Source organism: Asparagus officinalis, chromosome 5, assembly GCF_001876935.1.
Source record: "Asparagus officinalis chromosome 5, Aspof.V1, whole genome shotgun sequence".
Taxonomy (NCBI): domain Eukaryota; kingdom Viridiplantae; phylum Streptophyta; class Magnoliopsida; order Asparagales; family Asparagaceae; genus Asparagus; species Asparagus officinalis.
The window spans coordinates 3,774,089-3,788,181 of NC_033798.1; the positions used below are offsets into that span (position 1 = coordinate 3,774,089).

Below are 14,093 nucleotides of genomic sequence, written 5' to 3' on the forward strand. Positions count from 1 at the left end.
ATCACTGCCTGTTCTTATGGCCAAAAGAAGGCGAGCACCATGTTTCGATTTGACGCGATACCAAACATGACCGTTGTTAACCTATTACAACCACATTGTCGTCATAAACTCTGGCCACATTCCTCTCGCATTAACTCCATCCAGTACATTGTGGTTGGCGCCGTTGAATTAATAGCTTAAATTAATCCAGGGCATGCAGCATTAAACTCCATCAGTACATTGTGGTTGGCGCCGTTGAATTAAATAGCTTAAATATTCTCATTTTTCAATATATTTTCGGAAAGTTGTACACCAATCGCGAGCAGGCAGAAAACTGGAGTTTTTAACTCTCGAAAAGGATGAGCATGAGCTCTAGCAAAATCTCTTCACAATCGGCCCGCTTCACACAAGAAGCACAACCTGTTACCCATGAAGCTTCAAAAAATGTTGCCTCTTTCTATTAAAGATTACAAACATTTGTACATACAATTTGCAACAACAACAACAACAAAAGGTTAAGGACACACCTCTTTAAATTCTGTACAAAAACAATAGAGGATAACAATCAGCCCCGCCTCCGGCCCGTTAACAGGATCCGGTGGTTGCTAAAAAGGGTGACGGTAAGCTCCAACAGATAACATTTTTTTTTAATTTAACATATACAGTTTCATAGGGTAACACAAGAAAAATAATTACCCCCTTCATCTTTTTGTGACAATCTAAACATAGAATCACCCCAAACATGAGGATCCTTTGAGAAATGTTGATTCTTGGTATAAATGGAGGAGACTTCCTTAGCTCCCAAGGGTATCTCTACTCCCAAAATAAGCTGTAAGCATGTACAGAACTCCTCTATCCTCAAGTATCAGCGAGGTCCAAGTTTTTGGGAAGTTGACTGGATTCAACAACCGATAGCTCTAACTTATAGTTTTTACTACTTGTGTCACTGTAAATATCTTTATTCACACTCTTCATGAAATCCTCCCTAATAGAGTAAACATCAATGTAATTGCTTCCATTAGTTGATAAGCCCCAGTAGAATACAACGTTAGGGTCAGCAATCTTGTGATCTATGTACTCTGTGGGGTTTGGATCACAATGCCCCTGCACTGTCTCCAGCTGCAAGGAAATATTAAGGACTTACACAATTTTACATGAAACAACAGAAGAAAGTGTAATATGATTTAAGTGAGAGAACAAGGAAACTTTACCTTGAGGACAAGACTTCTGAAGCGCGATTTTACCCAGCCAGACCAGTCTCTTAATCCATCATCATCAGGTGCGGTGAGTAAAATTCGGAGGAAGCTTATGTACTTCTTACTGTAAGGAAAAGGCTCAAACAGGCAACTCCATTCGAAATTAACCCTCTCAAAGTCCTGAGGAAAGAACACACATGGACGTTAACAATGCACATCATAGGTGAACGTTCCCTTAAGTCCCAATCTTTTGTTGGAGCATGAAGGATTGAGGCAAAGTTGTAGAGGAGAAGATAATAGACAACATGTTCAGGTGTGTTCTAATTTTTTTTAATTGTCCATTTGAAACACATCACGAGCTGGAGTGTAGCAAAGGAAAATTGGTACTAATAAGTTGCGATCGGATTAATCAAACTATTATAAAATATTGATCACTAATGACTTCACACATGTAGGGCAAACATGCAGCTCAAGCAACTAAGTACCATGTAAATCTCAAAAAAAATGCATTACATACAAACAATAATTATAAAGATCAACATGAACTCAAATAAAATCAAAATTATGGCTCGCTAATACTAGTTTCAAGGATAAACAAAAAAAATTTATCCCAAATGAATATAAAGAACATCTTTGGCAATATTACCATAGAAAGTTGAAAGGACCCTGAACTAGAAGCATCATGGATATATGGTGTGAGATAAACAGAAACATACCCTGGTCATAGTAAATCCACGCTGGAATTCCGCGTCAATCTTGTTGAACGTGCTTTTTGTGATGTTAGAGTTACACCAGTCAAATGGTGGACAAGGCATCATGATTGGCATGAGGGCACGATTACCAGGATACTTGAATGGTATGGACTTATCTAGCAAGATCACGGGTTGGGGCCAGGGCCAACGAGAAAAACACTCAAAGAAAATAGACATAAGTGAGTTTACACTGGCATTTGGATATCTCTGACAAACTTGAGCTACAAGGATTGCCAGATGGATCCCTCCGAAGAAGCCAAGTAACTGCAAAACCACCACATAACCAACATTTTTCACTTCAGTGACATAATAATAGGCTACAATTCTCATATCCATGATGACAGTAACACAATAATACGAGAAGAGAAAAATACTCACATGAGAGTAGATTCCACGCCTTCTCGCCCATAATTTAACACAACGTAGAACTGTTTGGAAGTTCTGAATGTAGACAGAAAATACAAAGGTCAGAAATAAATCAATAATCAAATGTAAGCCTCAGTCTGGCACTGCATTATTTTTCTATCAAACAAAACGACAAATATAGGTTTAAAGAAAAATAATAGAAAACTGAATTTTCAGAAAGAAAATTTTACGAAAAGAAATTAATCCTAACAGTTTTTTAGATGCATAAGATATAGCTCAAGCAGTGGAGCTAGGTAGGGGCCAAAAGGGCCCAGCTGCCCTTCAAAAAATAAAGGGTGTTCTGTATACATTCCCATTAAATCATGAACATTAGCAAACTATCCTCAAATCTCAATATTTGCAAAACTACTCTCTAAATCATCAACTTTGGGGAAAAAAGTACTCCCCCATATCAACAAATCATCAACCTTGTCGGATATGGTAACTGGCAAGTAAATATTTGTTTGTTGATATTATTACATTGTAGTTTACAAACTAGCATGTCAGAGTTAATGATTTGTTGATTTTGTGGGTCATCTTTCCAGAGTTGATGATTTGGAGTAGTTTAGCAAATATGCATGATTTAAGGGGCAAGTAAAATTAAAAACCCCCGAAGATAAAAAAATCAAGGGTAATGGGTTAATTATATAATAAATCATAGGGGTAAAATGCAAGGTCCCTCAAACTTTCTCAAAACACTTTCGTTGTGCTCGTGAGTCGCAAACATAAGGCAAACAGATAATGAGCCTTCTAGGCTTCTCATGAGCATTCTCTTCGCACTCATCCGCGAAGACCCAGCCAGATCTGACCCGACTGCATTCCCTCTGCCCTCATTTGTCTGTGTTCCCTCCGCCTCATGCACTCATCCTCGACCAGATTTCACCCCAGTTCATATTCTACCTTTTCCCCTCTTTTGGTTTGAACCACCTTCTGAAATTCCTGCCTCCGCCGCTGAGCTCAAGGTCTGCAAACTTCATTGTTCGAGTATTTGCAGAAAAGGGGGAAAAAATCAGCTCCTACTGGGTCAATAATGGTCGTATGGAGCAAAGCAATGGATGTGAAACCATAGCAAACTTGAACGGGTTGTTAGCAGTTGACAAATGCCATATAGAAATCTCAACGGTAAATATAAGCCTTACGTCTGGTCAATTGCTTACCAAGAACATGTACCTGTTCATTGAAATCAAAGCTGGTATTGTGTAACAGAGAATCTAGCTCAGTTCCCTGACGAAAAACAGAAAATTCTGTGGAGCGCCCTAAGAACTGATTTCTGAAGAAAAAATATCTGGAGAGCTCAAGACAGGGCCTTTTAATTAAATCTGTACTGTTCTTTTCAAGTTGTAAGGTGGTATCCATAATCGATTACATAAGACTTTGGTCTCAGTTTTTTCCCCCTTAGACCCCGGAACAGAAAAAATTCTGTGGCATACGTGTTTAGGCCCCCTCACTATTCAAGAATATTAGGTTATTTTTCTACCTTTACATACCTAAATTACTTCGCACAGCCGGAGACCGAATTATCCAAATTGCCAAAAGTTGATGACTATTATTCTAAAGTAGGGTTATTGAGATATTAGTCCCTCAAATCTTCAATAACTCCATTTCAGTCCCTCAAATCCATGAAATTCCTCCTTAGTCCCTCAAATCCTATGGTTATTGCAATTTGGCCCCTCAATGACCAAAACATCGTCAAGTAATGTTCTTCTAAGGATTATTGCAGATTGGCACTCTAAAGTTTACACCTTTTTAAACTTTATTATCATGAGTTTTTTATGACACTTTAGTACCCCAGAGTTTACACCTTTTTGACTCTAATACCTCAAAATCTTTTTTGACACTTCAGGATATCCTAAAGTTAACACATTTTTTAACTTTCCTACCCCAAAGATAACTTTGGTACCTCAAAGTTGACACATTCTTTAACTTTGATACCCAAAAGTTTAGGGTACCAAAGTGCCCAAAACAAAACTTTTGGGTGTCAAAGTTAACAAGCTATAAACCTCATCATAAGAAAGTATCAGAGAAAACTTTACGATATCCAGGTTTAAAAAAGGTGTAAACTTTAGGGTATCAAATTGTCAAAGAAATGGGATAACCGAAGTTAAAAGGGTATAAATTTTAGAGTACCAAAGTGCCAATAACCCTTTCTTTAAACAAGATAGTTTTTAAAAACGAAATCATAAATAAGCGGTATTTTGGTCATTAAGGGACCAAATTGGAAGAGCCCATAGGATTTGAGGGACTAATGAGCAATTATTGAGATTTAAGGGAATAAAATGGAATTATTGAATATTTGAGTAACTAATATCTAAATAACCCTTCTAAGTATCACTCTCAACAGCCAAGTGCAATAAAAATATCTATGTAAATCTATCCACAAGCATAAAGGTTTTAAAACAGTAGATGTATTAAAAAACCAGTTTCAGGCTAAGGCTACTGTGAGGGTTAAATCAAACGAGTAGATGTATTAAAAAACCAGTTTCAGGCTAAGACTACTGTGAGGGTTAAATCAAACAAGACGCAATAAGACTAAAAGCCAATAGTCAGACAAAATAAACAATTCTTTCATTAACAGGAAATAAGATGTATGCAGATCTTCAGCAAAGATTTAACTTGTGAATAACCTCAAAAAATCTCATTCCACCAGACTAATTGCAAGTGCAATGTCTACTTAAAAGTAAATAAGAGCAAAAGAAGTTAAAAAAAGGTCAGTTGACAGCACAGATGTTTCCGTATTAACAGTAAGCTTAAGCCGTACCTTCAAATTTGGAACTAATTCGAGAATTCTCCGATTGGCCCGCACTCCAGATAGGCTTCTCAGACTGGTTTCGTCAGCAACAGCCAAATAGGGATCGAAGAGGTCCAGATCCTATTAAAAAGGGTAACAGTTGAAACTTAGACCAAGAAGAATGACGAAACATTTGGGGCTACAGTTTGACATTGTACTCCAATGATGCTTAAGCTTACATATGGAACCAAAACAAAGGAATCACTACAGCATGTATTCGCAAAACTGCCTGATTCAGAAGCATGTGCACATGCACACACGGTTTCACAAAGACACACAAAGTGAACAACACCGCAAGAAAAAGGTCATCCTATAAAATGGTAACCTCGTAACAAGCGGACGACATGAGCTAAAGTACGGACAGTGTACATTTTTGTATATATTCTTTCATATGCAATGAAATTTATTAAATGACTTTAACACTTATCCCACAGTGCAGAATTTGGCAGGATAATGATGAGAATGAAAAAATATGGAAAGTCAATAAAAAATGGAAATAAATTCTACAAAATACAAAGGCTTATTATAGTGCCTGAATTACTATGAAGTGATCTATGAATTACATGCCTTTATCAAAGTTTATTTGTTATATATATATATTATAATATATATATATATATATATATATATATATATATATATATATATATAATATATTATAATATAGGAGAGACGAGAGAAAACTTATGTCAACTTAAGTGGACGTCCACTAAGTTTCTTAGTCATTGATTTCACTTGATTGAGCTACATTGTGCGATAATCCGCTCCGTTGAACTTAATCTATATATTATAAAAACCAACACACCAAATTTTAGCGGTGAACCCGTCAATGGTTTTGACCCTCCGTCGAGCATGTAAAAAGTTCTATTCATTCGAAACCACGTTAAAATTGATACGAGTGGATGAATGGTCAAACCACGACGCGGTTCACCCCAAATTTGGTGTGTTAGGCATTTTAAAATATGTAGATCAAGTTCAACGGAACGGATCGTCCACAGTATATCTCAATCAAGTGAAAATCAATGACTAAGAAACTTATTGCGACGTCCACTTAAGTTGACATAAGTTTCTCTCTCTCTCTCTCTCTCTCTCTCTCTCTCTCTCTCTCTCTCTCTCTCCTCTCTCTCTATCTATATATATATATATATATATATATATATATATTATATATCCAATATGAAATTTATTACTATGACATATCAATTTTCACACAATGCAGAATTTGTTGAGGATTATGAAGAGTGAAAAAACTTGAAAAAACACAAAAAATAGGCAATATATTTTACAAAATGCTGAAGATGCCTTACACTTCCTGAATAACTATGAACTGATCTTTGACCCTCACGTGTCTTTTGCACAGTTTATTCATGATATTAGAAAATCAATCGAGTAAATAAAAAATTACTAGTTATAGCTACTGGCCTTAACTTTTGTATATCCAGGATTTCGATAGCCTAGTTGATAGGCTATGGTGCCCTAGGGACTTGATCTTCACTGATATTTTGGGTTTTATTTAAGTTGATATGTGGAATTGTGCTTTCTCACATAATATGGTTCGAAAGAATGCATAACATTTTTTTCACTCTGTTATACAATTGGGTTATATCTTCAAAAAATCTCCTACTTAGAATCATACATTGATTTTAGGAAATTTTTGCTCAGAAGTTCTACGTCAAAAAAAATTTTGTACCTCCAAATCTAAAAGACTTCTTTTTCAAGGTGAAACGGGCTCACAAAGATTGTTGAAGGGTTCAGATTATTAATACTGGGTAGGAATATCTGAAAGATCCTCGAACATAATGGTTCTCGTTTACGGGTTCCCTCAGTTGTATCAGGCACTCTAGATACTTGAGCCCATAGCCAGGACAGCAACGACAATTGAAGCAGCTGATAGGGTATGTGTTCTCCCTCATTAGGAGAAAATTCTTAATTCTTGATTCCTTTCCTACTTTACTTGATTACGGAAAACAAAATTATACTAAGATTAAATGGTTTAGTAGTTTACCTTGCATATTATAACTTGATTAATATTTCAAATTTTGATCAGGAACAACTGAAATGAATAATCTTTTGTTGCTACTAAAGCAACTTCTGATTTTTAGTAAGATGTGCTTTGTTCCACACTGCAAATGCATCAGCATATCATAGGATATTTTTCCTATACACCTCTTTCCTATGCAGACACAAAGAACACACGCATGCATGCACGTGTACATGTGTGCACGCATATATTTCACAGACCAGGTTCAATTTTGTATTACCTCCTACATGCAAACAAATGTTACTGTTTCAACTGAAGGCCGGAATGCCAACAGACTATAAGTCATCAGATGAGCACACTACTCTATAGAAGAAAAAACTACTGGAAGGTCCTTACATGCGCAAACAAACATAAAATATGATATGGACAAAGTAAAATGACAAATATTTAGAATAAATAAATAAATAAAATATTTTACATCACTGATTCTAGGTGGCGAAATCATCTCTCCATGATCTCAGTGAACTGTACAAAAAGAAAATAAGAATAAGTATCCACTTCAACAACAAAAACCCTTACATCAGGAACCGAGGCAGAGCAAAGCTGGGCATAAGGAAAATCAACTGATATCCCATTGTACTTAAAACGCATGAGAGGGATCTTGGCACTTTTGATGCAAATAATGTCCGATACTTCAGGTCTACTCTGAAGCATGTCACGCAGAAAAACAAAAAAGTCTTCCTGCACAATGATAATCAGATTTCCAGAATTAACTACCACTGCACTATAATTTTATGTGGAAGACTCCAAAAAAAGAAACTTACCTCCAAGTTTGCAAAGTAAGGACCCACACATAACGCATCTATATCAGAGTCGGATCCATGAACCTGAATAATATACCCAAGGAAGAATAAATTTCAGTTCCAGTTACCAAAAAAACTAGAGCAACAAAACAAAGAAACAGACAAGGAAATTAAACTAGATTTTTGAAGATTGAACCAAATTATTACTGAAGAAAGGAAATCATGGTCCCCACAGAAGATGATACAAAATATAAACTACAGCTAAAAAGTGATGGTAGTAAACACAATTCACAAGAAGAATTTATGGTTGAAACAATTTGAAGAAATCATCTCTGATGTAAATTTATTTTGGATAAAGTTCTAAGCACTTAATTGCAAATGCACAAATCTATCATCTGACATTTTCTACATATGCATATTGCACATCAAAAGTAAACATTGACATAACCTACTTGATTCTTCAAATCTGAATGCTATAAGTACAATCAAACTAGATGGAACGTATAAAAAGCCGATGAGAAGAACATACTATATTTAGACCACAAGAATTGTAACATACATAGATGACCGGAGTAGAGGCATCCAAAATATGGAGGAAAAAGCATCATGTGAAACAGATAATGTAAGATGGATTTGCCATATAGGACTCATATTACAAGAACAGGGCAGCAAATGAATTCCAATTTCGATTCAATGGCCATGATGCCCCACACCTCAAAAATGCCCAGTCAAAAATGAATATAGATATTTTAAGTAACATATTATACTTAATAAGAAAGTTTATATTGCAGTCAGATTTACTAAATTTTACAAAAAAAATCAGGAGATAAATTCTAGAACAGATCAATAAATGATGACAAAAATAACCATTGTCCTGGTAGCTCAATAACTAAACAAATGAACAGAGATGTTTACAGTTACATTCCTAATCAATAATGGTTATGCATAGAAGAAAATATAGATATAGAAATAAAAAAAAGGCAGTTCCTCTAAAACGTTGTAAGACACCTTGATTTTGAAGTCCATTAGTCCATAATACATTCTCGATATATCAAATTATATGGACTCACACAGAAATTTGATTTTTTAAACCCTTTGCAAGTATATTATAAATGTTCCAACATTATTAAAGATGAAAATTATGACAATTTTCTCAATACAAAAACCGAGTAGATTATACATTTATGACTGCCGGGTCTAATTGGATAGTGGACTGGGTTTAAGGGAAAAAACATATGTTTGCATAATCAGACATAAGGGTGCATACCCAACAAATACGTGCATTGTGGCAAAATGGAAGTGTATAACAAGTGCTTAATACAATGATCATAAATATACTTCAACATAGCCGCAGAGGCGGCCTTCTAAATCTTTTTTGCCAACATTATTCCTTATCTCAGCATAGAATAAATTGATTAAGATATATACCACAAAAATAGGAATATTCAGTATGCTTGCTTCTAGAGGAGTAATAACTGCTTAAGAAAATATGCAGAAACAGCAAAAGAGGAAAGCAATTCTATTCCAGTCCACTCAGAGGGCAGGGAGCATATGCTTACCCCTAAACCATATGAACCATATGTCAAGATTGTCGCTGTCGTGCTTGAAATTAGTTCATTAGGAAGTCCGTATTTCCAGGCAACCTTCATTATCCATGCCAAAACAATCTGCAAGAAGGGTAACATCATGACAAGACTAAAAGAGAAAAAAATATAGATGAATAAAAATAAATAGGAAAGAGGACGTGAAGGTAAGGAACAATTGTAAGAAATCATATAGAGGGCCCCATAGAAAATCATATAGGGAGGGAAATATGTGACTTGAGTCCCATTATCGATTTTGAGGTTGATGATTGACTGCTTTCTACACTGATTGGATCGATTTCGTTTTTAGGATCGATTTCGTTTTTATTGATGTTTTAACTGTTTACCCTGATTTTTATTGATTGCCTTGGTTTTGTCTACTGATTGCATTAAAAAAAGTGGTTGTAAACGTCACCTTCTTCCTTCCTTGTAGAGGACCCTCTAGAGAATTTTTTTTTTAATCCAAAACAATTGAAGTTATAAACCAGAATCTCTTATATCCACATGGGATATTCAGCTTTAGCATAAATGTGTTGCAATATATGTAGCATGAAGTATTAAAACATAATTAATATTTATATTACTACATATCAGTGTTGATATTGTAGACATGAAGAAGATAATATGTGCCATACAGTAATTTGTTAAGTGTACTGCATGCTCTCAGATTCAGTATTTCATTCTATTGAGAGAGAGAGAGAGAGAGAGAGAGAGAGAGAGAGAGAGAGAGAGAGAGAGAGAGAGAGAGAGAGAGAGGTTGTACAAAATCTTACATGACGAAAGCGATCAAATTGGATCTTGGTTAAATTGCACAACAAGAGATCAGTATTATCTGAAAAATACAACTGTCTAATATAGCAAACATCTAGTACGCTCACATGACTATGGTGTGAGGACATGTTATTTCATAAGTTTTATATTTGAAGGTCAGGATTTGAGAATTATTGTGAAGTTTGTAAATTGACACCCATCAAATTGCATGTGGCAGCATAAAAGCTGTAAAATAAATATGCATTCAACTAGGCCATTGTTTCCAAGTACTTAGCATCTATAGCGGGTGATTCTTTGTGTAGATGAATTTATATCATCTTTCCCGATTCTTAGAGTCTGCATTCTATCAACACAGTCAGCATATGGCCGCTGTTCCGATCTACAGAGGGAATAGATGGGGGCAAATGTCCCCCCGCTATGTGTCAGTACAGCCTGTCGCATGCGGGCTGTTCTGATAGGATTCTCCTTCCAGTTCTTCCACCTTGGGAAAAGAAATATGGCAGCTTATCAAAGCTAATTAGCAAGGTCCATTCTCACTAGCTAAAGAGTACTCTTGCCACAACAATTCATGTTTCTATTCTGAAACCCAAAAGTGTCAAATTACGGCCTCCAAACTTCTTAATAGCTAAAATGCATGTAGTTAGCTGCATAAAAAAATCGTTTGATACATCACATTATTTCGGCTCTCTCATTTTCTATTTTATAGGAGCTAAATAGTAGGATTTTAAAGAAACTGACTCTGTTTTTTAGCTTGTCCACAACGATTGGAAATTCCCATAATATTTAGGAGGTTGTACATATAAATTCAGCTAATTTCTACGAACACAAAGATTGTCATCTTGGTAGTTATCTAACGAAGGAAAAGCTTTCAATCATAATGAGCTAGACAATGCAACATCACAAGAATTTCCAATACTATTCAGAAGGTTTTCTTTCAGCCAATTTCTATGAGCAAGAATAATTTCTCGGCTCTTAGCTTATAGAGAAAATCTGTCTCATGTAATTCCATGTACTCCCAAGCTGAGCAATATACATCCACCATCCAAGGTCACATCGCAAGTAATCTATCACACATCACATTTGTACTGAAGTTCTTCTTTGGATTGACAACCTTAGAAGGTTTTTCTTTCAGCCAATTTCTATGAGCACAAATAATTTCTCGGCTGTTAACATGGAGAAAATCCTATCTCATGTAATCCCATGAACTCCCAAGCTGAGCATATACGTCCACCATCCAAGGACACATCGCAAGTAAGCTATCACGCATCACATTTGTACTGATGTTCTCCTTCAGATTGACAACCTTAGATTCCACTGTTCAGCAATAGCAGCCAGCTTTCTAGGAGCTACATTCAAGTACCCTCTAACAAAGATCTTAAATATTTACCAACCTATAATACACTTCCCAGCAATTTTATGTCCTCGTTTACTATTCTTTGTTTCTTGAGGAATTCACTTAGACGATCATAGTATGGCTATCTTCCAAGCCAAATCCACTAAAGAATTATATCACTAAGTATTAACTTATTTAGTTCTCAAAAGACAGCCAAATACACAAAGTCAAACATTACATTGTCGCGAAGTAAATTCTCTTGAATTCATCTTCATGAACAAATGATATGGGTGACAACTGTCAACTGCTAGTGGCAAATTCAACATCTCACGAGGTACAAAGAAAAAGTTTTGCTATACTATATGCCATAACAGGAAAGTGACTTAATTCCAGAAAGTGATAAGTTTTACAATGTTGTTAAAAAGCAGACTAAAAAGTGTAAGTGCTCCTACTCCGCTGCGGCCGTGGCCATAGCAGCAGGCATAAGCGGTAGAGACGCTTTTCACCTGCAAGATCACGCCTTAAAGCAGTCATAACCAAAAGGCGCCCAAAAGGCAGACAAGGACAAAAAAGGACAAATGCCGGATACAGATACATCATGATAGATGTGCTCATGCTAGATGGTTGCTCACCCTATTGCGTCTGGTAAATTAAATATCAAGGATGCATCTACTGAACTGCTTCGTAATATCCTCATACATATGAATGCACCACTTTGCCAGAAGCATCTTAGATGAGTCGTATCAAACACATTTCTAACACAATTTGTAATAGAAATGCCCATGCTATACAGTCACTTATTGATTGAGTTTTATAGACTGGACACTAACCATGGATCTAGCAAACAGCTTTTTTAATATTCGTATACATATGATTGCGACACTTGGACAGGAACAGTTCAATAAGTGATGTATCAAATACTGCAAACTCAGTTACTTAACGATCAAAACATCCTTGCGATATAGTTGTCTAGTTGATAATTGGCAAGTCCGCTAAAGTGAACACTAGAACAAGCATCAAAAAGACCTCTTTAATTCCCTCATACATACGGAGGCACCAGTTTACCCTCACAAAGTTTTCTTTTTGATTAATAAAGAACATCTATTTTGTTTCCATACCTCTGTTCCAAAGCCCGCTCTTTCTTTTTGAGTACTCGAAATAACCAAAACCAATAAATACAGTAATTTTCTATTCGTCAGTAAATAAAAGTAAATTATTTTTGCCATTTTAAGGCTTATCAGTGGGGAACTGATATTTAAGAAACCACATTCCCAAAAAAAATCAAGTTTTGAACAAGAAATATACAACTTTTAAAGCTTTCTTTTTAATCTTCTCTGCAAGAGGAAGCTAAACTTTACCAATAAAAGGATCAAAACAAATAATCTATGTAACCAAAAGACCTGTTTGAGCTGCTTGATCACATCTCGCCTTTTCATCTCATCCTCTTGCGACGGCTCCAAACCCTCATTCACCATAAACTAACCCAAGAACAAAAGAAAATCTAACAAAGATTCAGTAAAAAAATCAACCAAAAAAATCATTCACTGAACCAAATCAATTACCTGAACCAGCATTTGCGTCCGCTGCTGATCGATTCTGAACCAAGTGGCCGGATCCAGTCCCAATCTCACCGGAAACATAACAGAATTCGAGTGTAGATCTAGGGTTTTAGAGATCGATCAAGGTTTTGAAGTGAGAGCGAGTTCTTGGGTTTTAGAGAGAGAGAGAAAGCGAGAGAAGGGAGAGAGAAAGGGAACGAGAGATGGGGAGTTAAGGTTTATATAGGGCGGACGCGTGGCGGAGGGTCACGCGACAGGAACGTGAGAGCCGAGACACGCGGAATTTGAATCGGACGGCGGAGTTCGGATTTCGAGAAGGTTTTTTCGTGGGCCGGGCTGGGTTATGGGCTGAATCCTTTTAGGATTTTGAGGCAAGGGGGCGAATCCTGTTTTGTGTAGTTTTAGATACGCTTCCCTTCTCACGCGAATGAATCTTTTAATAGACATTTGTAAGGTTTATTTCTCCTATATCATTTTTTTACCCCAGCTAAAATAAATATCGAAGACCGTGAGAGCAGATATATGTTGTTGTTGTAAGAATGTTGTTCATGCAATATCTTCTGTTTGAGTAATAATAATGTTATGTGAGATGATATATTTCAAGTATAAGCGGGTACGAGAAAGATGTGGTTCGAAACGATGCAAAAAATCAACATGAATGTTGATTTCAGCCTTCGAACATTTGATGGTCAAGAGGCACCCATCGATGGTCAAGCATCTCATCGATGATTTTAGGAGCTAATTGGCAAAAAACAGAAATAGTAATTGGCATCATCGCTGGTCTACAGTGACCCATCATCAATGGTTACAGAAGACGATCGAAGAAATACAGAAATCAGAATCAGCATCATCGATGGTTACAGTTGAACCATCAATGATCATCAAGGGACCATCAATGACTATGATCCAACATTGATGGTTATGATGAAATTTTACAGTTTTT

The 14,093-nt window shown here is 36.1% G+C and overlaps 1 protein-coding gene across 2 annotated transcripts; it reads right to left on the reverse strand.

The window, feature by feature from the left end:
- LOC109842716 (nuclear poly(A) polymerase 3) lies at positions 416-13,245 on the reverse strand. Of its 2 annotated transcripts, none has more exons than XM_020411577.1 (10): positions 13,154-13,245; positions 12,992-13,069; positions 9,464-9,571; positions 7,926-7,988; positions 7,681-7,842; positions 5,091-5,201; positions 2,306-2,368; positions 1,892-2,191; positions 1,191-1,355; positions 416-1,098 (listed from the first exon to the last, which is right to left on the reverse strand). In XM_020411577.1, exons 1-10 carry the CDS (start codon positions 13,229-13,231, stop codon positions 838-840), a joined length of 1,389 nt encoding a protein of 462 aa, XP_020267166.1. In that variant the 5' UTR covers positions 13,232-13,245; the 3' UTR covers positions 416-837. The 2 variants fall into 2 exon arrangements, with proteins under 2 accessions (XP_020267166.1, XP_020267167.1); XM_020411578.1 differs by having other exon boundaries at positions 12,992-13,092; positions 13,154-13,242.

Coding starts and splice junctions, on each gene's coding strand:
- LOC109842716 (XM_020411577.1), bottom strand. CDS start 13,231: ATGTTTCCGGTGAGATTGGGACTGGATCCGGCCACTTGGTTCAGAATC. Junction 5,202..7,680: donor GCTCTGCCTCGGTTCCTGAT/GTAAGGGTTTTT, acceptor CCTTTTTAATAG/GATCTGGACCTCTTCGATCC. Junction 2,192..2,305: donor GGCGTGGAATCTACTCTCAT/GTGAGTATTTTT, acceptor GTGGTTTTGCAG/TTACTTGGCTTCTTCGGAGG.